This window comes from Pelophylax lessonae (genome assembly GCF_965119305.1).
Source record: "Pelophylax lessonae genome assembly, chromosome: 4".
In the NCBI taxonomy this organism is placed as follows: Eukaryota; Metazoa; Chordata; class Amphibia; order Anura; family Ranidae; genus Pelophylax; species Pelophylax lessonae.
In genome coordinates, this window is record NC_138771.1 from 462,666,438 (window position 1) to 462,693,974 (window position 27,537).

At 42.4% G+C, this 27,537-nt stretch overlaps 1 protein-coding gene across 1 annotated transcript in view; it reads left to right on the plus strand.

Annotated features, from left to right (window-relative positions):
- GALNT10 (polypeptide N-acetylgalactosaminyltransferase 10) overlaps nucleotides 1-27,537 on the plus strand; it is a 419,073-nt gene that overhangs the window by 261,556 nt on the left and 129,980 nt on the right. Inside the window, exons 2-4 of the mRNA XM_082254883.1 lie at nucleotides 543-645; nucleotides 4,596-4,734; nucleotides 22,962-23,128. Of these exons, the coding sequence (XP_082111009.1) occupies nucleotides 543-645; nucleotides 4,596-4,734; nucleotides 22,962-23,128 (409 nt within the window). The remainder of the gene's footprint in view (nucleotides 1-542; nucleotides 646-4,595; nucleotides 4,735-22,961; nucleotides 23,129-27,537) is intronic.

The window sequence follows — 27,537 nt, forward strand, 5'->3', positions numbered from 1 at the left end:
TGGTAACATTCATTTTCTTTTTTTAGACTTGTTTCCCTTTCCCCTGGTGATCTAGCCAATAACACACCACCTATATATATTGTAAGTCTGGGGGGAGGGGAGTATTACATGTACTAGTAGATTTAGATACACTAACAAATTGAAGTGAAACTTCAGCTCAATCTGCAGTTACAACATTTTTTTTCCTTTTGGGATAAATGTTTTACATGCATGAATAAAAGTTGATCATTGCAAACACCCCTGTCAGTGGGGAATGGTTTGTCTCAATACTCTTAACTGCTACATTTGCAGGAAAGCTTGTTCTGTTGAAAAACAACAGACTTACTGGCTGGATCAACAGGTGCAAAGAAAGCCTAAAAATAAAAACGAATGCAGTAATCACATCTAAGAATTGGTAAGCTGCAATATAATAAATATTTGCTGTTGGGTTTAATACAGCTTTAAGAGGATTTAGCGACTGAAGTTTAATTGGCATTTTTACTTTACCTTGGGATGCATTGCAGAAAATCATTTAACACCTCCCATCTCCTTCTCCTTTCCAGGTTCCGCTAATAAGACAGAAAGATGACTATGTCAATGACAGAGGATCCGAAAAGAAGGACTGGCATGACCATGAGCAAATTAGACAGGAGCACGATCGAATAGGTAATGCTAAAATGCTGACAGTCTTTCTGGGGCTGTCAGTGTCTTTATTCTCAAGACCTCACAAAAGCCATTTGCCTAACTCCGTTTGCAGATTTGATCACTGATGAAAAAGTGATATAGTATTCAACTAAAGGGACATGTAATTCACACACAGTGCAGACATCTGCTGTGCAGAATATCAGCCGGTAATGAAAAAGAAGACAGAAAAATCACTGTGGTTTTGAATCAAGCAGCTGAATTAATAAACTGCTTCACAAGGTCATCCTATAAAATCATTGACACTTCTCATGTTGGTGTTGAAAACGACTGCTTATGAATGAGTTGGTTAATATCTTGTTGTGTAGAAGTAAAGTCCAATAACCAAATTCCCCTGTTAACTATACTAACTGAAGCATTTTGTTATATCCATTGGATAAGTCCAAAAAATACCTGTTGATCCTGCTAGAAATCCAGGGAGCTTGCATGTACACTCTGCCTCTGCTGCACTGTTATCAAGTCCACTCCAAGACTACGTAGTCTACTGGTAATTGGCAAGAAATCCACTCACTCAAAACCCTGTATTGCAGGCTCTATGAGGTTGGTTTGCTAAAGGCAAATATCCTGTGCACTGAAAGTTGCTCTACATCCAAGGGGAAGCTCTGCTGATTTCTATCATCCACCCATGTGCAAGAAAAAATGCTGTTTTTTTTTATTTTCGGTGCATGTAATTGGGTATTGCAAAATGAAGCTTTACCTAATTTACTAAGCTTTGGAGCAACTGCACTTGCTCTTCATCGTATATTTGTCTTTAGTAAATCAACCCCAATGCATTACAAGTTTATACTCAAAATAATCTCAATGTATCCAAAAAGAGAAAATAGTACTATAATAAGGTGACAATACAATGCCAAGAATCTACCAACTCCCCACATAGTTTATTTTACATAATACAAGATGTATAATACAAAGGGAAACTTTTACCCAAAACACCATCTTTATATATGCTAAAATACCCATCTAGGACTACCCCCACTTTAACCACTTCCCCCAAATGGACATTCCTGTACGTCCTTGGGTTTCAGTGGTTATAACGGGATGATGCCTGCACCTACAGGCATCATCCCTGTATCATTCTTTGGAGCCGGCGAGTCTTTTCATGCAAAGTTATCGGAGTGCCTTATTAGCCACTTGATCACTTCTGCGGGTGGAGGAAGGGGGCTGCCCTCTACAGAGAGAGAGGAACGAACGTCGTTCCCCTCTCTCTGTAACCCTGGAAACTGGGAGCGACGAGTAGTTCGTCACTTCTGGTTTCACCTCTTTGTTTAACTGGCCACCAGCGGCCAGAGAAGCAGCCGATCGGACTGATCTCAGTGTGACCGGCTGCATAGGGGCCAGAGGAGAGATTTGGGATCTAATAGACCCCAAATCTCTCCATAAAGAGGACCTATCACAGCCCATGCTGTCACAAGGGATGTTGTTTATCCTTTGTAATAGCAATATAGTTAGTACAAAAAAAAAAGTCTTAAGAAAAAAAAAATTGTATAAAATAAATAAAACTGTTCTTACTCGCAAATGCGAATGCATACGTTACTCCCACACGCATATATAAACAGTGCTCGCACCGTACATGTTAGGTACTGTCACGAACGTCAGAGCGAGAGCAATCATTCTAGCACCTGTACAATTCTAAACTGGTAACCTGTAAAGGAGTTTAAACCTATGGAAAATTTTAAGCACCATAGTTTGCCGCCATACCATGGGCAGACGCAATTTTAAAGCGTGACATGTTGGGTATCAATTTACTCAGCGTAACTCATCTTTCACATTATACAAAAAATGGGCTAACTTTAGTGTTTTGTTTCTGTTTTTTTGTTTTTTAGTTCATGAAAGTATTTTTTTTCCTAAAAAAAATTGCGTTTGAAAAACCGCTGCGCAAATACCGTGTGGCTGCGCAAATACCGTGTGGCTGCGCAAATACCGTGTGACATAAAAAAATTGCAACACTCATCATTTTATTTTATAGGGACTCTGATAAAAAAAAATATATATATATAAATAGAATGTTTGGGGGTTATTTTGCAGCAAAAAAAAGTAGATTTTCACATGTAGAAGCAAAGTGTCAGAATAGGCTTGGGAAGGAGGTTAAAATACAAGTGTAAACATGTGGATAATATCATATGCAGCATTGCAGAGTATTGAAAAAATGTAAGCTGCAACAATTCTAGGTGAAACAATGAGCCCAATGAAATAGTTCCTTGGTCAAGGACTTATGAATTCATATATGTTCTCCATGATAGTAATGGTGACAGCATCTCCACAGGGATGGCACTGACATTACCAAGTTTTCAGAACTACTGTACCACATCCAGTGTTTGTTCTGATATATAAAGTGTTTAAATGATGCCTGAATAAAAAGAATTCCGTACTGCTGGAAAGAAAGCAGTTAAGGGCATTGCCAATGGGGAGTACTGTGATCTCTGTAAGAAGCGATAAATGCAGTGCTGGGACGAGATCATCTAGAGCCCAGGGTGAACATGCCAAATTGCGCCCCCCCTCCCACCCAATATGTATGAGCATTATGTGTCACCAAAAATCTCCTCCCCCTCCAAAAAAAATCAAGCTAATCTGCATGCTTACCCCCTAAGCATAAATTCCCCATCCTCCAAATACAAATACAAATCCGCCTCTTACTGAAATCCCTCCTCCCAGCACAAATCTTTGCCCCCCAACCCCCTCAAATCCTCTCTTTCCCAATATGCCCTCAGCACAAATCTCCCCCCCCCCCCCCGAAAAAAAATTCTCCCCTACTAGTACAAATCTTCTACCCTCAAACTTCCTCTCTGAGCACGAATACTCTCCCCCCGCCCTGGCACAAATCCCCCTAAATTTCCCCTCCTAGCATAAATACCCCCAATCATCCCTGCTAGCACAAATCCCCCCCCCCCAAAAAAAAAAGACAAATCCCCTCCTAACGCAAGTGCCCCCCCCCCCAACATTTTACCTTTAATAGCACAAAACCCCCAAAATTCCCCCTCTTAGCACAAATCATCTTCCCCCTTCCAGCACAAATCATCACTCCTTGCACACCTCCACAAATTTCCCCTCCTAGAACAATTCTTACCCTCTGCCGCCCCTTAAATAAATTCCTCTTCCCAACACAAATCCCCTCCCCCCAACCTCCTTGTGGTGCCCCCCCCCCCTCCACCTCACATGATACCACAGTGCCCAGGGCAGCCGTCCCTCCTGCCCACCCCTTGTCCCGGCCATGGATAAATGCCTAAAAGTGTTACACCTACATGTAACTTATTATACATACACTTAAGGAGGTTGTCGTTAAAGTGGTTGTAAAGGCTGAAGGTATTTTCCTACCTTCATGCATTCTATGCATGAAGGTAAAAAACCTTGAGTGTGCAGACCCCCCTCAGCCGCCCGCCCCCCCTCTCCCAATACTTACCTAAGACCGATCTCCATCCAGCAATGATCAAGAGACCCGGGTCTCTCCCTCCTGAATCACTATTGGCTCCCGCTGCTGTCAATCACAGCCAGTGAGGCAGGAGCGGGGCTGAGCCGTGTTCTGTGTCTTTTGGACATAGAGAGCCGGCTCGGGAGCGAGCACGCATGAGTGTCCAGAGCGCTGGCGGGGGACCCAAGAAGAAGAGGATCGGGGCTGTCCTGTGCAAAACAATTGCACAGAGCAGGTAAGTATAACATGTTTGTGTTTTTTTGTTTTCGTTACAATCACTCTAACAAGAAAATACACCAAATACTAAGTCCACTCAATGTTTGCTGTACATTTTTCATTTTGTGTTTGGAATCAGTACAAAGAATGTTGGCATGGTTAGCTTACAGTGTGGGAACCTTCTAAAAACAATCTATAATGTTACTGATTAATATGTAGTTTGTCTTGTGTGCCATAATGTCCGCACTAAATTAAAAACTGTTGATTAATCATAGTTTGGAATTATTTCTAGGAAATGGGGAGCAGGGAAAACCATTTCAGATGACAGATGGCGATCGTGTAGATCAGGCCTATCGAGAGAATGGATTCAACATATATGTCAGTGATAAAATTTCCCTCAACAGATCGCTTCCAGATATCCGGCACCCTAAGTAAGTACGACAATCTGAAAATGTGTTTAGTCAAATAAAGATGGGGTGTTATTGAGTTGCATTGGTGTCTTGTGTTTTTTTTTTTTTTTTGTCTTCTTGCAAAGTTTGCTATACAAATTATTATTTGAAGTTGAATTCCATATAAAATGTTTTTGCAGTTTTGAATAGTGTTAAGCCGGCCATAATATTCAAATCTCAGCCGGTTCAGCAGGGACTGTCAGAGATCCGAACCATGTATGGGAAGGCTGATTGTATCCAAATTGATCGATTGATCAGCTTGGGTACAACCAGCCTGCCAGATTTTTCATGCAATTATTGCTAGTGGCTGTAGCAGCTGGTAATAATCACTGTATGTTCTCCTGGCTGGGGCAACTCACCCCACCCCCCTGCCGGGAGAACACAATAGCTCTGTGGGAGAAATTCCCCCATCAACACTGTGTTAATGGGAAAAATCAAGCGATTTTCTTTGCTGCAACCAGTGATTGCATGAAAGAAAATCTAACCATTAGGAACCAGCCAAGATTCGAACTGTCAATGGGCAGGCTGAATGTACCAAGTTGATCAATCGTATAAGTGTTGCCCCATCACCTAGTACCTAAGTGTCAGTGGCCATCATCCCAGTAAGTAGAAAAAAGAGGGAACCCCCAATGGGTGGGACTATGAATGCGACTGAACACTTTAATAAGTAAAAAACATCAAAACTTTATTTTGTACATACAGTAAAACCTTGGATTGCGAGCATAATTCGTTCCGGAAGCATGCTTGTAATCCAAAGCACTCTTATTTCAAAGCAAATTTCCCCATAAGAAATAATGGAAACTCAGATGATTCGTTCTACAACCATTTATTCATAAGTCCTTCAGTTTATAGTCAATATAAAAAGATTATAGCATTGCGATAGGTTGTGTAACCATAAAATGTCCATCCACAAATGGTGCTTCCACAAGGGAATTAGAAGCAAAATCCAGCAGGAGCTACAGAGTATCAGAGAAAAGAGGCGCCTCTAAGTGTAGCAATATGGTTCCATTTAATAAATGTTCAACATTTAGCAACTCACATGGTTGATGAATAAAACAGGCACATCTAAGTATGCAGGCATCCGGGGTAAAGCTGTCCACATAGACCATCTTCTGCACCGCCGGCTGCCAGTCTGTAATCCTGACCGGGAAGACCACCCTGGAGTAAAGTGATCTGAAAGCGAGGGGCAGCATGGAAGGGATGACGTAGATGGCGGTGCGGAGGTTGGTCTATGTGGACAGCTTTAGCCTGGATGCCTGCATCCTTAGATGTGCCTGTTCCAATCATCAACCATGTGAGTTGCTAAATGTTGTACCTTCATTAAATTTAACCATATTGCTACACTTAGAGGTGCCTCTCTTCTCTTTTATACTCAGCTGTGACTTGAGGCTACTTGTATATCAAGACATCGCTTGTATATCAAGTCAAAATTTATTTGAAAATTTTGCTTGTCTTGCAAAGCGCTCTTAAACCAAGTTACTCTCAAACCAAGGTTTTACTGTACATAAAAAAGAGAAAATTTGAACAAAAGAGACAAAAACATGAAAATGTAATATGCTAAAATTGCATGCAATGACAGTTCACACTCAATATAGAAGACTCCAGAGTACAAGTGGTGAGGAGAACCGGAGAGACCCTACGCGTTTCAGGTAAAAACCCTTCTTCAGGGATCAACCAAAATTAAAATCACATAATGTACCACTTGGGTCTTCATATAAACAGAGATGAGCTGTCGATTAAAAACCGGTAAGGTATACCAGTGAGGGAAGATGCCTGATTTCCAATGTACACATATTTTTACGCATCTTCCCTTACTGGTATACCTTACCGGTTTTTAATCGACAGCTCATCTCTGTTTATATGAAGACCCAAGTTGTACATTATGTGATTTGAATTTTGGTTTACCCAAAACGCGTAGGGTCTCTCCGGTTCTCCTCACCACTTGTACCCTGGAGTCTTCTATATTGAGTTTAAACTGTCATTGCATGCAATTTTAGCATATTACATTGTCGTGTTTTTGTCTTTTTTGTTCAAATTTTCTCTTTTTTATGTATGTACAAAATAACGTTTTGATGTTTTTTTACTTATTAAAGTGTTCAGTCGCATTCATAGTCCCACCAATTGGGGGTTCCCTCTTTTTTCAAGTTGATCGATAATTTGGGTACAACCAGCCTGCTGGATTCTCTTGGGATTATCGCTAGCAGCTACTGACATCTGTAAGATTTTTGATTCTAGCTCTGGACCCCCTTTGAAACATTTTCCTTTACTTCCTGTCTCCTTATTGCTAGGACATGAAATAGGAGGGGCAGTTGTCACCAGGACAGGAAGGCACAGACCGCAATAAAAGCATTTTTAGACGTTTTAGAGCTTCCTAAGGACGTGTCTTTTGCCTGGGTCCCTGCTAGAAAGATTCTTCATCGCTTTTTGTCCTGACCGCAATTGATAGGAAAGCTACCCATTGGGAAATACATATTGGGAGCATGTAGAGAGTGGGCAGTGGTTTGGGATTTTTTTCCATGGACAAAGGGGGGGGAGGGGGTGGGGGGATAAAAAAAAAACACAAGTTATGGTCTTAGTAATGCTTATTCAAAACCTTAGCGTGTACTCCACCGCTACTCAAAACTGGTGGGTCTAATAAGCTGCCGGTCTCTTATAACCCTCTGTTCTCACACAGAGGGATTCTTTGCAGTAGTTTGCTTCTCTTGATGAAGGTATCACTCTCTTCGACCCAGACTGAATAAATAATTTGTTTCTTCTTTACATAACACCAGTTATAATGGCCACAGCCAGTGATGGAAGTGACAATTTTGAAGGAGGGAATTCTCTATTGAAATCTTTTAGAACTATAGATACCAGCATCTGATTCAGAAAAAGTCTTCATCCTTCTGATAATTGGAAGCGCTCATTACCATACCCCTTGATTGTTTCTAGTGATGTTCCAAATGGTTGCATTTTTTGCTGCCATCTGGCAACATATTGTTTATCTTTAGACTTATTAGCTGTGTAATGAACTTGTATTTAACTAAAAAGTCAAAGAAAATGGAAACCTGTTCAGAGGGGAAAGCATTCAAGACTGCACAGTCCCCATAAAAAGTTGTTAGAATCTGAAAACAAATGTTATAACCTGACTGAAAGTTATTTTCTCTCCACCTAAGAACCAGGCCTATTCTGACACTTTTTGTTTACACGTAGAAATCAGTATTTTCTCTTTCGTTCATTGACGGACACAGCTCCTGATATTCTTAACCATTGGGTTATACTGCCGCCTGCAGGAGTAGGACACTAGGCAGAAAAAAAGTCTGGCTACGCCTATGGGCTGTCCGAGGGGGTATACGCTCCATCTCTCTGCTATAGGTACTCAGTTTTTTTTCTGCCTAGTCCAGGAGTAAGGACCTAGTTCCTTACTGGGATCTCTGGTCCTGGCAATTTTTTCTTTTAAGATAGAATTTTTTTCTCCTGGATTTTTTTCCTATGAGATCTACAATCAACTGCCAGACTGGGCAACGGGCTGGATAATCTAGATTCAGTGGTCACCCCAGTCTGGTCAGCGAGCGTGCGCAGACCTCAGATCCACGCTAGGTCGGCGACGAAATAGCCCCACCGTGCGGGGATTGGCCTGCGAGTTAAACGCCTAGTGAGGTCGCATACGACCGGGTCTTGACCCTAGTCGCAGCGTTCCTCCTGGCTGACAGCCCCCCCATTTCAATGAAGAGGAGGTTCTGTCTGGAGCGGTGCCCACCTGCTTCCTGGTATGGTAAGTAACAGTCCCCCCCCTTTCCCCTTGAGGGTTTTTTTGGGTGGACATGGGCCCCTTCATGAGACGGTCGGACCCATGGGTTCCCCACCTTCCCATTAGGCACCCCCCTCATCGAGTGGTCCCTATGGGCCATCTCGCCCCCCCCCCCCCATCTGTCTTCCCTTCACTGACACTGGGGTGGCCTGGTCCACCACCTAGGGTGGGGGCGGGGGGGTACACCGCCGGTGATCCGGGCGATCAAGGGTGGGGGGGGGGGGGCTGTACCTGGTTGGGGCTCCTGCCAGGCCCCCCCTCCTTTCTGCATGTGCCGTTTTTGTGAGGCCTAGGGATCCCTCGTGGGGCTGGCATTTTCTAGAAGCCTGTGTGCTTCATGCACGGAGGCCATGTTTGTGTTGTCCGGCGGCAATTTAGGCGGTGGGAGCCCCTCCTAATCCCCTGGTACTGACTACTGGATCTTTTCATTTCCTGATCACCATTCCTGCAGTGCAGATTCTCCTGGTAGCTGCGGTGCCTGGTTTCTGTGGGTTGGTGAGTTTGGTTGGGTCCTCTCCCTCTCTATTAAGGATCGATTGGTGCTCTGTGGCTGGCAACCAGGTGGGCTGCCAGAGCGGTGGGGGTTGTAACTTAGCAGGGTTTTATACTTTTTGTGGGGTCCTCCTGGTGACTCATGAAGTCTTCGGTGCACACTTTCACAAAGTTCTATAAAGTGGATATGTTGGCATCTGTGGATGCTTCCTTTGGCCGCAAGGTTTTGCAGGCTGCTGTTTGGAGGACCTGGGGGCAATTAAGCGCGAGTGGTCCTAATGCTATAAGGCATATAGGACCCATAGGATCTGGTAAGTGATTCAATCTACTTACAAACAGGGTGAAAGGAATCGATGTCCCAGAATTCATGGACACCCAAGTTTGAGCACTTGCACTTTTGAACCATTGGAAATATACAGTCACAAAGGACTTTTTAATCAATTTTGAGCACTACAGTCACCGAATTTAGACTTTAATACATGTGATCAATCAATATCCATTTTTTGCCTTATTTATTGATTATATATATTGATTCATTATTTATTTAATATTTATTAAGTCACTGATGCAAATTGTGGCACATATTAATTTATTAGATCAATGAATGTGTGTTTTTTTGCAAACCTCACAAGTTTGTCTAGCAAGCACTTTAACTAGTCATATTATTATTATTTTTATTGATTAATACCTTTACTGATATTTTTATATCTTTTTACTTGTCATATACCACTTGTTAGTTTTAATTTGTCAAATTTTAGTGAACCATTACTGGATTTCACCATTAGGGTTATACTCCGCAAGCGCTGTAGCTGGCCTTAATATTAAGGCTATACCTTTCAAAACACTGATCTATCCCAATTTTCACCTTTAAATCAGTTAAGTCAGTGGTCAGGAAAGGTTTTATTTTATTTTCAACATTAACAAAACTGCTTAGTGCTTTTTTTCTTGGCATATTAAAGAAACACTTTGAATACCCAAACAGCTCAAAATACTTTGTCCGGTCATGTTTCAACATAACAGTCACTAAAAACATGTTAAGTATTTCCATTGGTAAACAGCCAGTGTCCTAAAAATCAGAACACACTGAGGTGTTTTAAGTGACTGTGGTGTCAGAAACATAACAGGCACATTAATTTTGCTTTAACACATCTTGAGAAAATGCAAATATTTAATAACTTAAAAAAAGTAAAGTCATTTCGAGTCATTTGTCTCAAGTCAAAGTCAAGTCTCAAGTCATGAATACCAAGCCAAAGTCAAGTCGAGTCTTTTATTAATTTTAGTCAAGTAAGTCTTAAGTCCTCAAACTGGTGACTTAAGTCTGACTTAAGTCAAGTCATGTGACTCGAGTCCCCCACCTCTGATTTTCCACCTTAATGACCAGGCCATTTCTTGTGATTTGGCACTGCAGACAATTGCACGGTCGTATGACGCTGTACCCAAATAAAATTGATGTCCTTTTTTCCCACAAATAGAACTTTCTTTTGGTGGTATTTGATCACCTGTGTGATTTTTATCCTTATACCTTGGTATATTTTTTCATAGATCAGTATTTTGACTTTATTTGTGACTTGACCAAATTAAATGACTTGACTTGCTTGACTTCTAGCAGGGACTCGACTTGACTTGCTTTTCGCCACAGTAACTTGGGACTTGCTTGAGACTTGCTTGTGACTTGCACATGTGTGACTTACTCCCATGTCTGGGGAAAATCTTCCAGTCCAGAAGTGGTTAAGCTCCCTTATGCCTCGTACACACGGTCAGATAATCGTACGAAAAAACTCGCTTTCGACCTGGTTGCACGATAATCTGATCGTTAGTACACAGCTTTCGACAGCCGATCACAACAGTTCATCCAACAAAATCCGAAGGGACAAACAGGAAAACTTCTGTCGTACGATAGCCCCGCGAACGACAATCGTGTAATTAGTACACTATGCGTCCGCTAAAAATCGTTCGACAAACACCGCGCATGATCGGAAATAGCGAAATAACTATAAGCCAGGTTATTATATGTGACATCACTTTCCAAGACGTGGCTACGCATTCTGGTTGCTTTCACACAATCGTACGACAGAAATCATATGGTTAGTACACATGGTTGCATTCGACATTTTGTAGCATGCTACTTTACTCGAACGATATGTCGTACGATTATCTGACCGTGTGTACGAGGCATTAGACTTGTGTGCATATAGCTTTTTGCCTGCAGTTAGGCTTTAATAACTATTCTTCACAGTACGCCTGTGTTTTTACTGTTGTGTATTCTTTCTGTCTTCCAGTTTTCACTTGGTGTCTGACAAGAGTATAACTCATTCTTAATTGTTAGTACGTGACAATGTCTTTATGCATCAGCTAGGCTTATAAGGGTTATTGCCTAAAACAGAGGATTTCTATGAGGGTATAGCACACAGTACTGCAGCCTTCACAGCACAGATCACACCAGGGCACACTGTGCCACATTAACTGCTATGGAAAGGGACAAATGTGCAAATGCTATGTAATGAATCAAATAATTATATCCTTGAGTAGCAAATGTGCATTTATGTAGACCACTTTTAGGAATTAAATCTATATGTGTGTTAATTATGAGAAAAAAAGAGACACAGTTCCAGCCTCTTGACTTCGCTGTCAGACTGGACCATACATGCACAGTATCTTGCAGCAGTTAATCACTTTTCTGCAGTTAAAGCTTCGCTCCAGGCAAACGGTTAATTAAATGGATTAAATACATATATGAGAGTGGTTATAATTGCTCTCATATATGATTTTTATTTCTGCCCATCAAGTCCTGGGATTTGCACAATTCTGCTACATAGCACAGTCCTGTCTGACCGAGCAGTTCAGCAGCCTTTACAGGTCTTGTCCCACTCTCAGCCTGTGATGCAACAGTAAGGCCCCTTTCACACATGCGGACCGTTCAGATCCGCCTCTCAGTTTTTCAGGCGGATCTGAACGGATGCCCCATGCATCCCTATTGGGCAGTGGATGTCAGCGGAGACATGTCCGCTGACATCCGATCCGATCCTGTCCATCAAATCCGGATGGATGGAAACCCTATTTTCCATGCGTCTGGCGGATCGGATGAGAACGGACAGGCGGTCCATTCTCATCCGATTCCCCCATAGAGGAGAGCGGGGATCTGACACCTCCCTCTCCGCACACAGAGCAGCGGGGGATCGATCACCCGCTGAGCAGAAAACGGAACGGACAGGATCGGACATATGTGAAAGGGGCCTAAAAGAAGCAGCAGCAGATTAATGACCTCATCTCTCTAATGCTGGCCATACACTAGCCGAAAAATAGTTTGAAAATCTGTAATTTGGTCAGTATGTTCGTTTGTCGTCCGGTTAATGGGCACAAATAGAAAATCGGTTTTAACTTTTCAGAGCCAAAAAATCAAACGAACGGTTTGTAAAATTCTGCCGAACGAACGATAAATTGAAAGGTTAATGTGTTTCTCACCTGAACTGTTTGCACTAGGCATATGTGACAAACTGAGCGAAAAACGGATTTATTGTCGATTGAACGATTTATCGTTCGAAATTCAGTCATTACATGATGGCACGATTGTCTGCTCTCACGGCCGATTTTTCGTTATTCGAGAATGAGTTTGCACATTTTTTCAGCTAGTGTATGACCAGCTTTACACTCTGCTGTCTCATCCCAGCATCCTCTAGGATCATCCTCTCCATTAGCACACGAGCACCTAAATGCAACAAATTTGCTTCTTGTGCCTCTTCTCCCGGTCTCAGCTCTGTTTTACAAGGGATTACAATTGGCTAATACCATTTCAAATTCATGTATATGCACTGCTTTGATTAGATAAAAAAAAAACTTATAACAATGTATTAATGCATACACAGATGCATTAACTTTGCATCCTGAAATTCTTTAAAGTATATAGAACCTCCATCTCATAAAAAGCTTTACAGCTGTTTCCCAGTTGTGCTTCTGCACTGTCACCCTATGTTACTTTTAGGAAGCAGGTCCAGAGTCATGATGTGCAGGTGACACAAAGAACTTCAAGTACACAAGAAGTGGCTGAAAGGAGACGCAGGGAGTAAGCAGCACAGACAATGAATGGAAAAAAAAAGTAAACAAGTAGGAGAAAACATATATGTTCCCTGCTTAAATTAGGAGGAACTATAATGTGCCTGATCTCCGTTGAAGATATATGGTGCCTGCTCTTGCAGAAACTATATGTTGCCTGCTTTTAGTAGGGGAAGCTATATAGTGCCTGCACTTTGCTGGAGAAACTTTATGGTTCCTGCTCCTTGTAGGAGAAACTATATGGTGCTTGCTCTTTGTTGGGGATACTATGTAGTGCCTGCTCTTAGTAGGTGGAACTATATAGAGCCTACACTTAGTAAGAGGAACTGTATAGTGCCTGCTCTTAGGAGGAGGAACTATGCACCAATCAGCCATAACAATGTGACCACTTGACACCTGAAATTGGGTGAGACATATTAGGCAGCAAGTGTATATGTTGTCCCCGAGTCTAGGTTCACACTGTTTCTATGCGACACATCACATTTGATTCACACAGGAATCACACCACACTCATTTGTCTGTGCGGTGCGATTTGAGCCATTTATTTTGTATAGCTCAAATGGCACCGCATCCGCACCAAAATGCTGCATGACCATTTTTTCTTGCTGTGCTGGAATCGGGTCACATGAGTGTTCACACCCAAAAAATCTGATTCAGTCCAATTGGTCAGTGTGTTCCTCACGTTTGTGTGTGTGCACTTTTTTATGCACCGGGTGAAGTCTTTTGAGTGTGTTTCACACGCTACGGGCTTTAAAAAAAAAAAAAAAAAAATGGATAAGTGAAAAAAATGATGAGAATGTGACAAATATCAAATAAAATGTATATAACAAAAGCTGCAGTTACTAATAACCCAAAGGCATCAATAAAAAGTTTATATCAATTGTAACCGTGCTAAATGTGCTTATTGATATGTAAACATACACTAAATCAAATTAATAAGTTAACCTGCTCATGAATCAATAAATAAACATGTGCATAGATAATAATTCAACTGACAAAATCCTCATCAATACAAGTACACAAATCGTGATAGGCCATCCAATAAAATAGATTGTCTATATTGTAACTCATCTGTGTGCAATAAAGTGCAAGTGCAGTCCTCCAACCAAGTGATTCCACTACTGTTCATAAAAATGTTCCAAACTGTGATCTCAAATGCTTTCTAGTGATCCCCAGGGGACTGAACGTCGAACACTCACTGTACTCCCCACTACAGCAGGATCAACAGATGGGGTCTATAAATAAACACAAATTCTTCTTGTTTATAGTGTTCTAAAGGACTTTAATCCAATGGGTACTCGGATATTTACCCAGCTCACACCATCCTCTCCAGTGCATAAAGGGTTAGGAAACTCCTCATTCACTTGTAGTTGCCGTATCCCTCTCTGATGCAAAGATGCAGATCCATTTATCCACTCATATTCGGAAACTCTCATACAGGCATAGAGGGGAAAAGAGGAGAACTCATAGTGTAAAACAGTATAGGCTTTTATTTGCAAAAGAATGTATTCAACTCATTTTCTTGGAATGTCATCCTGACACTAAGGTATACTCGCTAGTTGTAAATGCCTTGCCAGTGCTAGTGGTACTATCAAGCCGCGAGCGGACAATCTGCGCAGGGGTAACATCACGATCCACATCTAGCACGTTTCAGCATATAGCCGTCATCGAAGGGGACTTCACTTGCACATTATTGGATACAGATGAGTTACAATATAGATACGTTTTTTTTTTTATTGGATTTATCACTATTTGTGCACATGTATCGATGATGATTTTATCCATTCACTATTAAGTAAGCACATGTTTATTGATTCATGCACAGTTTCATATATTAATTTAATTTAGTGTATGTTTATATATAAATAAGCACATTTAGGGCTGTTATAATTGGTATACAGTTTTTATAGCTCAAATTGCTGAAAAAGTTAGTGTTCCTAATGTCAAAAAATGTTTTTTAATTAAATAATATACATGTTATACTCACCTGCTCTGTGCAGTGGTATTGCACAGAGCCACCCGGATCCTCCTCTTCTGGGGCCCCCCCAACGGCGATCCTGGCTCCTCTTCTTTGTGTGTCCCCATATCACACCACTTGCTATGGGGTCGCACAGTCTCTGCGTGCTCCCGAGCTGTATGCTTATGGAGCCACGCTCCATAGACACACACAGCAGGAAATACCCTGCCCCCCACTTCATCCTCACTGCGTTTAATTGACAGCAGCAGGAGCCAATGGCTCAAGTGCTGTGTGAAGAGGAAGAAAGGGTCAAATAGATGCAGCTGTGCACAGCGTTGGATCTATTCTCGCCTCTCTTTCCCCTTCACACAGGGAGGGGGGGGGGCAGAGAAATAGTTTTTTACCCTAATGCAAGGAATGCATTAAAGTAAAAGAAAAAATACCTTTAGTATCACTTTAATGCTAGTTCTGACAGAAAGGGGAAGTGTTACTAAAACTGGAGAACACAAAATCTGGTGCAGCTGTGCATAGTAACCAATCAGTTTCTAGGTTTTATTGTCAAAGCTTAAGGCTGGGTTCACACTGGGGATGGCTTCGAAGTCGCCTGACTCTGAAGCCGTCCCATGCAGCACGACTTCAGTGGGGCTTGCAAACGACTTCTCTAATAGAAGTCAGTGCAAGTTGCCCCCAAAGTAGTGCAGGAACCTTTTTCTAAGTCAGTGCAACTTGAGTTGCTCCGATTAGAACGGTTCCATTGCACTGAATGGGGCGCGACTTGTCAGGTGGCTAAGTCGCCTGACAAGTTGCCCCAGTGTGGACCAGGACTTACTGAACAAGCTGGAGTTTGAAGCTGATTGGTAACTATGTACAGCTGCACCGGATTCTGTGTGCAAGTGTCAGCGCATTGCAGTTTGTTGTGCATGGGTCTGTGTAGCCACAAACTGGACAGGGTGCCCATCGTGACCCATGTCCCTAGCCAAAAGTGCGTACAATGTGCACATGAGCATCAGAGCTGGACCATGGAGCAATGGAGGAAGGTGGCCTAGTCTGGTAAATTCTGGAAAGGTTTTCAGGAAAACAATGAGTTTGAGCTGTAATTTGGCCTCAAAATTCTCTAAATCTCAATCCAATCAAGCATCTGTGGGATGTGCTAGAAAAACAAGTCCAATCCATAGAGGCCCCACCTTGCATCTTAGAGGACTTAAAGAATCTGCTGATGGCTTGGTGGCAGATACAACAGCATACCCTGAAAGGTCTTGTGGAGTACAGGCCTTATTGATTTATGGAGGGGGGTCATAATGTTATGCCTGGTCAGTGTAGGGTGTCTGCTCTTACTAGAACAAACTTTATGATGCCTGCATATAGAAAATTGCCATTTTAAATAGGCTATTAGGTTTGTCAGGAGGGGTGTTAGGATACACGTGGATTTTTTAAAAAGTTTCCACACTTTTTTTTTTGTATGTTTCGCAGCCATCTTCCCCCCAGTGTGACAACTCGTATACTAAACTGCAAGGTCAGCCGACTTGACAGACAGACTAATCACATGACACTCTCTGGTACGACCAATTAATAATACTCCCACCCACACCGTTTCCAACTAAAATATAAAAGTGCGGAAACTTTTTGAAGACCCCTCGTATAACATTTTTCGGGGTTGGACTAGACTGCTCAGTAGCTGCTTTCTCATTGCAAAAAAAGTAGGTCTTTGTTCACAACTAGAGTTGTATCAGTATCTCATTATTTCAAACAAAATGCTACTTTTTCCTTTGGAATCTTTAAAGACTGGTTCACAGTCATGGATTTAGCTGTGTAGGTGATCAGCACAATCGAATAGCATTGCATATCTCTGGCACGACGCCTGTGTGGTTTCAGTCTGCCTGGCCTATTTTCATCTTTCTTCTTGGCAGCTTGGCCAGTCACAATCATAGAAGTGCACGCAGCAGGCAAAACGTTTTCATTATTAAGGACTTCAAGTGAACCAAATTGACCTTTAGTCAAAATGTAATTTCATTTTCAATGTAATCCTTCTGCTGACTGCGGTTTAGTGTCGAAAAGAATTGCAAAGCGTTAGGGAGGCATGCGTATACTCACAATTTCACTGCAACCTTCTGCAGATTGGTTCTGGAACTTTAAAGCAAAATTATCGCTCCAACAAATGATCAGGGAGGCGCGTTTGCCTGATTGCAGGGTACCATATGGATCTTTTTCCTCTTGTGACATTCTGCAATGTGCACCCTACGCTTAACCACTTCCCCCTAATGGACGTACCTGTATACCCTTGGGGTTCAGTGGTAATACCGGGATGATGCCTGCACCTACAGGCATCATCCCAGTAACATTTTGTTCAGCCGGCGATTCCCTTTTTTCTCAGAAGTAATCTGAGTGACTAATTAGCCACTCGATTACTTCTGCGGGTGGTGGAAGGGGGTACCACCCCCCTCCCTCCGCCACCTCTCCAGGGCTCTCCTGACCCATCGCAGGGGCCGGGAGCGATACGGTTGGCAGCGATGGCTGCCTGGTACAGAGAGAGAGGACCTGACGTTGTTCCTCTCTCTCTGTAACCCGGGAAACCTGGAGGGACGAGTATTCATCTTTTCCGGTTCCACCCCTTTGTTTACCTGGCCACCAGTGGCCAGAGAAGCAGCCGATCCGATCGATCTTGGTCTGATCGGCTGCATTGCGGGCCAGAGGAGGGATTTGGGGTCTAATAAACTCCCAAATCTCTCCATTAAGAGGAACTGTCTCGGCTCATGCTGTTACAAGGGATGTTGTTCCGTGTTGAAGTTATTACAAAAAAAATAAAATAAAAAATGTGTAAAATATATATATATATATATACATACAGTGGGTACGGAAAGTATTCAGACCCCCTTAAATTTTTCACTCTTTGTTATATTGCAGCCATTTGCTAAAATCATTTAGGTTCATTCTTCTTCCTTCCTGAATGTACACATTGCACCCCATACTGACAGAAAAACACAGAATTGTTGACATTGTTGCAGATTTATTAAAAAATATCACATGGTCCTAAGTATTCAGACCCTTTGCTCAGTATTTAGTAGAAGCCCCCTTTTGATCTAATACAGCCAGGAGTCTTTTTGGGAAAGATGCAACAAGTCTTTCACACCTGGATTTGGGGATCCTCTGCCATTCCTCCTTGCAGATCCTCTCCAGTTCTGTCAGGTTGGATGGTAAACGTTGGTGGACAGCCATTTTTAGGTCTCTCCAGAGATGCTCAATTGGGTTTAAGTCAGGGCTCTAGCTGAGCCATTCAAGAACAGTCACGGAGTTGTTGTGAAGCCACTCCTTCTTTATTTTAGCTGTGTGCTTAGGGTCATTGTCTTGTTGGAATGTAAACCTTCGGCCCAGTCTGTGGTCCAGAGCACTCTGGAGAAGGTTTTTGTCTAGGATATCCCTGTACTTGGCCGCATTCATCTTTCCCTCGATTGCAACCAGTCGTCCTGTCCCTGCAGCTGAAAAACACCCCCACAGCATGATGCTGCCACCACCATGCTTCACTGTTGGGACTGTATTGGACAGGTGATGAGCAGTGCCTGGTTTTCTCCACACATACCGCTTACAATTAAGGCCAAAAAGTTCTATTTTGGTCTCATCAGACCAGAGAATCTTATTTCTCACCATCTTGGAGTCATTCGGGTGTTTTTTTAGCAAACTCCATGCGGGCTTTCATGTGTCTTACACTGAGGAGAGGCTTCCGTCGGGCCACTCTGCCATAAAGCCCCGACTGGTGGAGGGCTGCAGTGATGGTTGACTTTCTACAACTTTCTCCCATCTCCTGACTGCATCTCTGGAGCTCAGCCACAGTGATCTTTGGGTTCTTCTTTACCTCTCTCACCAAGGCTCTTCTCCCCAGATAGCTCAGTTTGGCCGGACGGCCAGCTCTAGGAAGGGTTCTGGTCGTCCCAAACATCTTCCATTTGAGGATTATGGAGCACTGTGCTCTTAGGAACCGCAGCAGAAATCTTTTTGTAACCTTGGCCAGATCTGTGCCTTGCCACAATTCTGTCTCTGAGCTCTTCAGGCAGTTCCTTTGACCTCATGATTCTCATTTGCTCTGACATGCATTGTGATCTGGAAGGTCTTATATAGACAGGTGTGTGGCTTTCCTAATCAAGTCCAATCAGTATAATCAGTATAATCAAACACAGCTGGACTCAAATGAAGGTGTAGAACCATCTCAAGGATGATCAGAAGAAATAGAAAGCACCTGAGTTAAATATATGAGTGTCACAGCAAAGGGTCTGAATACTTAGGACCATATGATATTTCAGTTTTTCTTTTTTAATAAATCTGCAGCAATGTCAACAATTCTGTGTTTTTCTGTCAGTATGGGGTGCTATGTGTACATTCATGAGGAAGAAGAATGAACTTAAATGATTTTAGCAAATGGCTGCAATATAACAAAGAGTGAAAAATTTAAGGGGGTCTGAATACTTTCCGTACCCACTGTATATTTTTTTATAAAATAGAGAAAAAAAATTATAATAAAAGCATCCCCGTCCCACCGTGTTTACGTGCAAATTTGAGCGCATACATCACTCCTGCATGCATATGTAAACGGTGATCGCACCACATGTGAGGTATTGTTGCGAACATAAATGAACTCTGCGCAAATACCGTGTGATATAAAAAATTGCATCACACCATTTTACTTTAAAGGGTCTCTGCTAAAAAAAAATATATAAATATATATAATGTTTGGGGGTTCTAAGTAATTTTCTAACAAAAAAAAGTAGATTTCTACATGTAGGTAGTTAAAGAAACCAAGGTAAACACTGAATGCTAAATGTGACACTGCCTTTGGTATATCTACTGTATATGACCAAATGGAGACAGGAGACTGTAACAATAACATTGTCTGAAATTCTTACTATTCCCTACTCTACTTAAAATGCATTTTCTTTTTTGTTCATTGACGGACACAGTTCCTGATATTCTTAAGCATTGGGTTATACTGCCCTCTACAGGTGTAGGACACCAGGCAGAAAAAAAGTCTGGCTACGCCTATGGGCAGACCCAGGGGGTATACTCCCTCTCTCTGCTATAGGCACTCATTTTTTTCTGCCTAGTCAGGAGTAAGGACCTTGTTCCTGTTGGGATCTTTGGTCCTAGCAAATTTTTTTCTTTTTAGATATAATTTTTTTCTCCTGGATTTTTCCTGTGAGATCTACAATCAACTGCCCGACTTGGCAACTGGCTGGATAATCTAGATCCAGTGGTCACCCCAATCTGGCCAGCGAGCGCACGTGCAGACCTCAGCTCCGCGCTAGTTTGGCCGCGACATAGCCCCACTGGAAGGGGGCTGGCCTGCGAGTTAAATGTCTCACGAGGTCGCATACGACCGGGTCTCGGCCCGAGTCACAGTTCTCTTTCTGGCCAACAGCCCCCCCCCCATTTCGATGGAGAGGGGTTCTGTCTGGAGCAGTGCCCATCTAGTTTCTGGTACGGTGAGTTGCCGTCCCCCTTCTCCCCCTGGAGGGTTTTGAGGTGGACGTGGGCCCTTCCTTGGGACAGTCGGACCCCCGGGTCCCCCTCCTTCCCGACAGGCACCCCCCCTTTCCAGTATCCCCCCTCCACATATGCTGGGGCTGTTTTGGGTGGTCTGGTCCACTTCCTGGTATGGTGGCAGGGTGCTAGCTGGCGATGCTTATCTCAACAAAGGTTTGTGGCACATTCACAGGATCCTCTGGCGGACTCCACAGACACGCTGGTGGCCCCATGGGGCCAGTATCGTCTAATTTACACCTTCCTTACTCTCAAGCTTATGCCAAAACTCTTGAGCAGGATCAAGACAGAAGGGATTCAGGTTATTCTAGTGGTTCTGGACTGGCCTCGCCGGTCTTGGTACGCCGGCCTGGTGCGGGTAGTCGTCATCGCCCCTTGGAGACTGCCTCTCAAGGAGAATCTGTTGTCCCGAGATCTGATCTTCCATCCTGCTGTACAGTCGCTGGCTTTGACGGCTTGGCTGTTTAAAGCCAGGTGCTGAAGGATAGAGGTTTGCCTTGGTCTGTGATTCTGACATTGCTGAAAGCTAGGAAGTCTACCACTAGGAAGATCTACCATCGTACGTGGAAAGCATACATTTTGTGGTGTGAGTAGCTTAATGTTCACCCTTGCTCTTTCTCGGTGGCTCAGGTCTTGACCTTCCTTCAACGGAGGGTTGAGCAGAAATTGGCTTTGAGTACCATCAAGGGCCAGGTGTCGTCCTTGGCGGCCTTCTTCTTTTAACAATCCTTGGCCACGCACTCCCTGGTGCGTACCTTTATTCAGGGGGTTCGAAATTTGACTCAAACAGTGCGGTCTCCGCTACTACCTTGGAATCTCCATTTGGTGGTTTCAGTCATCCAGAAGTCTCCCTTTGAAAATATTCAGGAGATTCCCCTACTTCCGCTGTCCCAGAAGGTTGCCTTTTTGGTGGCGATCACCTCTGCGTGCAGGGTATCGGAATTGCGTTATCTTGTCGCACCCCTATGTGTTGGCATCTGCGGATGCTTCTTTTGGCCGCAAGGTTTTGCAGGCTGCTGTTTGGAGGGTCTGTTCCCTCTTTGGGGGGAGTTATGTTTCAGTGGTCTCCAGTTGTTTTTGTTGAGCCCCTTTTACCTGGTTGGCTACGGTTTAGTTTTGGGAATTTTTTTGCTGTTCCCACCCCTCATGTTTTGACATGACTTTGAGACGTCCCACTGGTCAAGATTCTCAGGCGCTGTGTCCGTCAACGAACGAAAGAGAAAATTTAATTTTTTACTTACCGTAAAATCCTTTTCTCCGATGTTCATTGAAGGACACAGCCCCTGCTCCTCTATGGAGTTGTAATACTTCTGAAACCGCTTGTGATAAAACTCTACCTATAGCAGAGAAGGGAAGTATACCTCCTGGGACTGCCCATAGGGGTAGTGGAGTCTTTTTTTCTGCCTAGTATCCTACTCCTGTATGGGGCGTTATAACCGACTGGTCAAGATTCTCAGGAGTGTCCATCAATGAACATCAGAGAAATATGTTTCACAGTAAGTTAAAAATCACATTTTTATTCACAATATTCAAAGTATATCAAATGTTTAAACTGCGAAAATGTACCATTTTAGTTTTAAAAAAAATGCCCCTTTCTCCTATTCTTTTTAACCTAGCACTGGAGCCTCTTCTCCGCCTTCTAAAATCTCAACCCACATTTCAGGGTATAACCATAGGCCATATATATTCAATAAAATCATTGTTTTAGCGGATGACTTTGCTTCTATAAATGTATGAGATTTGCAAATCATTGAATTCTGTCTTTGTGTAGATTTTACACCTCTCTATCTATAATGTATAGTAAATTAGTGATGGAACAGGATATATATCTTTAGCTCTCTCTCTTCCTGGAGTTATAGGGAGGGGGCAGATGCACAAGGTACCAGAGGGAAATTTAAAAATAGGAGACTCAAAGAGATCTAAGAAGAAGTTGAATCAAGTTGTCTGTTCCTGCCAGCAGCAAAAATTCTGTTTTAGTTGTAATTTGCCTTTAATGAGAGTGGACGATTTATAATAATGCTTTATGGCAGCATGTATCATTAGTGTGCTAGTCAGAGCTCCAGAAAGCATTGCTGCAATCTTCATTTATCTGAACATGATCAGAATTACGCTGGAGATTTAGTGCTGAGTGTGATTGAGGCTGTAAGGATGATAAATTGCTTTCTCTCGATGGAATCTCTCCAATGAGACCTCTTCTGCATCCTTACTTCCTCGTTCATATCATCACATGGAGCTGTACAAATAGCCAATTGTCAAACCCATCTGTGTTTTCACACCTCTCAGCTGGTGTTTTCCCAGACATTACTGTGCTGTCCTCATTTGACATGAGCTCAGGGCATGTTCTGCATGTGAAGCTGACATCTGTCCCTTTTATGTCCTCTCTGATTTTTCTAGCTGCAAGACCAAGCTGTACTCGTCCAAGCTGCCAAACACCAGTGTGATCATCCCCTTCCACAACGAGGGCTGGTCTTCCCTCCTGCGTACAGTACACAGCGTGCTCAACCGATCTCCACCTGAGCTGATCGCAGAGATTGTGCTTGTCGATGACTTCAGTGATAAAGGTGTGTGTCCAGTATTAATACCAGCTTAGGAAAAGATCAAGCATTTACAAGGATGTAACCTGCCTGCCCAAGGCTTTTGTGTTTCTTCATTGCCACTCAGGTTTATAAAAATCCTCTGATCCCTGATCTTTTGTCCCTTAGGGAATTTATTTTCTTACAGTATATCATCAATACTAAATAGGTGGCTGTTGACCTTGGGGAACAAGCTTTTTAGTCAAGCTTCACCGTAAACAAGAATACTTTGACCAATCAAATTCCTGCTTAGGCTGTGTAGGATGTATAGTAGGTGGATGTGTGATTCACATGCTTCAGACAGTCCCAACGCTAACCAAAAGATATTAAATGGGACCAAATCCTAGAAACAACGAAAACTGAGGATAAATGGGAGTTCTTTAGCAAAATAATAAATAGAGGTATCAGCCAGTGCGTTCCAATAGACAGCAAATATGAAAGAGCTAAGGTTAGACCTGGGTGGCTAAACATTAATGTAATAAGACACATTAAAAAGAAAAAAAAAGACCCTAAAAAACAAATAATGATAAATAAAAAATTAGGCAGAGGGGTCATTGTTAGCATTTCAACACTGCAAGGAATGCAATAAACAGTGTAATGATGCAATCAGGGTGGCTAAGATAGCCCACGAGAGAGACACAGCAGAGGAGAGTAAGAAAATTCCAAAAAATAAACATACTTTAAACATACTTAATACATATTAATAGTAAAAAAGTGAGGTGTCAGAGCACACTGACACCATAAAGGATGACGGCAACTGTGCTAAATGCTCTTCAGTTTTTACTAAGGAAAAGGAGGAGTAAAGTAATTGGGACTGTATCATTAGTAATGGATCACAAAGTGTACCCTTGTGGCTTACAAAAGCCAGTGTCCAAAAAAGACTTGAAAAGCTTCTCCCCAAAAAAAAATTACCTGGACCACCAGGCTTACACCTGAGAGTCCTCAAAGATCTCCGGCTATAGCCAGATTGCTATTCCGAATTTTACTGACAGCATACCGACAGGAATGGTGCTAGCGGATTGGCGAAGGGCCAACATGGTACCAATATTTAAGAGGACAGAGATCTATACCTGGAAACTACAGGCCAATAAGTCTTACATCGATAGTATGTAAACTATTGAAGGGATAAGGGACTATATCCAAGATTTTGCTGATAAATTCAATATCAGTATTAGTAGAAATCAGCATGACTTTATGAAAGGTCGTTTTTGCCAAACCAACCTGTTAACATTCTATGAGGAAGTGAGCTGCCATCTAGATAAGGGAATGCTTGTGGATGTGATGCATCTGAATTTTGCAAATGCATTCAATACAAACGCTTAATTTGCAAACTGAGGTCTGTAGGCATAAGCCATAGGGTTTGTACATTGATAGAAAATTGGTTACAGGACCATATCCAAAGGGTGGGGATAATTAGCACTTCAGAAAATTCTGAGTACATGCTAAGGTACCTCAAGGCTCTGTCCCGGGACCAATTCTGTTTACATTATTCATAAATGATATAGAGGATGAAATAAATAGTTTAATATTAATGTTTGTTGACAATACAAAGCTAAGCAGTGCAAGAATTTCACAGCAAAGCTAAGCAGTGCATGAACTTCACAGCAGGATATAGAAACTTTAAATAAAATAAAGGGGTGGGCAGCTACATGGCAAATGAGGTTTAATGTTGAAAAATGTAAAGTAATGCACTTGGGGGCTAAAAATATAAATGCAAGTTACTCACTAGGGGGGGACAACCTCTGGAGAAATCCAGGACGCAAAATGATCTAGGGGTCCTAGTGGATGACAGACTCAGCAACGGCGTGCAATGGAAGGCTGCAGCAAGCAAAGCTAGCAGACTATTAGCATGTATTAAAAAGGGTGTTTACTCAAGAGAAAAAACTATAATCCTGCCACTTTATAAAACTCTGATTCAGCCACATCTGGAGGATGCCATCCACTTCTGATCACCAGTCCTCAGAAAGGATGTGCTTAGGGGCTGGGATTTTGTAGGCAATCATATAGAAGGTTTTTATCTAAAATATATTCATTTTATTAGATACAAAAGATCATAAAAAAAAGTTATTATTGAGGTCTTCAAATCTATTTAGGCGTGACATCTTAATTGTTTGATAGCATACATTTATGTCAAACAGTATACAGAAAACGTGTGAGAACACGATTGTTGGAAATGGTAGAAAAGTTGGTGATTCAAGATGTTATCTGCTGTCATCCATGTCGCATAGTGGCTGTGGATGCCGAAGTAACACTGGAATTCCAACGCGTTTCTTCAACAATTCAATCAATGTCTTTTTCAGGGAAAGTGAATCATCACTTCTGCAAAAATAATTATAATTGGTCAACCAGCAATCTTTGTCTCCTTTAACAAATGGAGGACCAAAATTGCCTTTACTTACAGTCAACAAGTATGCAGAGTTGTCTCACAGTCACCTGGTAGCGCCATCATCCACAAAATTAATATGGGTACTGGAGAACCTCAGTTACGAGGAAACAAACGTTACGCAAATATCGCCTGTCAAGAAACGCTTGACAGGAGATATGATAGCGATCTATACCTCAGTGGTGATTCTAACATAGGGGTAAAGTATTCAGTAAGACAATACCAAGAGAAGGGTGCACCGTCCTTGTGCATTACCACTAACAAGTTTATTAAAATCAAAGATGGGTAGCGTACAATATACTCACAAACATAGGATATGTACAAGCATGTAGAAAATGGGAACCCCAAGCCTCCAGAACACTTGGATAGCATGATGGCGTCCACAAAAACCTGGTATGGCTTACGTGTTTCGAGGGAGAACCCTCTTCCTCAGAGCCAAAATTGCAGAGTGGTAATGTACAAGGTCTTTGCGCCCTTATCTTGTTATTGTCTTACAGCATTTTTTGGATACCCTTGGTCCTGAGGGGGCAGCAAGACCACCTTATCTGTGCCTAAAAAAACACCTAGAACATTCACCTTTCCGCATACCACTTGAGCGCAGGAGAGATACTGTTTTTTGTAAAGTATTCAGTCTCAGAGAGTGTAAGAAGACACATGGCCACTCAATGGAATTGGAGGAGAAGCAGTTTAAGCTTAAAGTGATTGTAAAGTCTCGTTGTTATTTTAAAAAAATGTTATACTTGCCTCCTCTGTGCATTTGGTTTTGCACAGAGCAGCCCGGATCCTCCTCTTCTCGGGTCCATTGTTCCTGCTTCTGGCTCCACCCTCCCATCGAGTGCCTCCACAGCAAGCAGCTTGCTATGGGGGCACCCGAGCCGAGTCACAGCTCTGTGCATCCATTCAGACACAGAGCTTCCGTTTGACCTTGCCCCTCTCTCCTTATTGGGTAACTGACTTTGATTGACAGCCGCGGGAGCCAATGGTGCCATGACTGTGTCTCAGCCAATCAGGAGAGAGAGTGCCGGATGGCTGAGGTACTCATAGACATCGCTGGAGAGCGAAGGGGTTCAGGTTCAAGTGTTAGGGGGTGCTGGGGAGGCTGCTACATCCAGAAGGTTTTTTTATCTTAATGCATTAAGATAAAAATCCTTCTGACTTTACAACTCCTTTAAACTGCTTAGGGGGTTTTACACTGTCAAGGTGGTAAGATGTGGAGCTCTTAGATGGGCATCTTAGCAAGCATAATATACAGGCGTATAGGATATGATTTTTGACATGAGCGCGTGCGCACACACACCCACTCAGGGTGAACTGGATGGACCGGTGTCTTTATTCAATCTTACCAGCTATGTAACTATGACTTATTGGTGAGGAGCTGCCAGCAGGAACCGGTTGAAGTTTACCAAAGTCCAAAGATTGCCAGATCAGGGAGCTGTCATCTCTTTTAGATTGGATGTTATAAAGCAGTGCTCTTTTCATGCTGAACATTTCCAGTATATAAACACTGAATAATGCCCTTGTATAGATATTTAAATAAACTTATTAGTAAAACTTTTAATCAGTAATTTGACAAACGTTACATCAGCCTTTCTTCACACAACTGGCTGCTGCATGTTTTTTGGGTTAAAAGAGCCATTTTATTCCCAAAGTGAATTAATCTTCTATTAAGCCACAGAAGTTGAACATTTCTTTAAACCAGAAGTTTTAAGGAAGCCTTGATAAAGGGAGCACCTTAAAGCCACTGGAGAGTGTTAGCTCGTTGTCTTTGGACTTCTGTGTTGGAATAAATACTCTTGGACTCAGGGGTGGATAAAGGCCAGCTGATGCCATAAGCGCAGCCCATCAGTAGTGCTCCTCTCGTCCCTTTCATTGCTTACCTGACAGGATGTGAAAAAAATAGACCTGTATTTGGACTATCTACAGCGCATGCTAAAATATCAATTAAGTGTGTAAAATACTGTGCAAACAATAAAAAAATATATATATAAAAAATATAAATATAAAAAATATATAT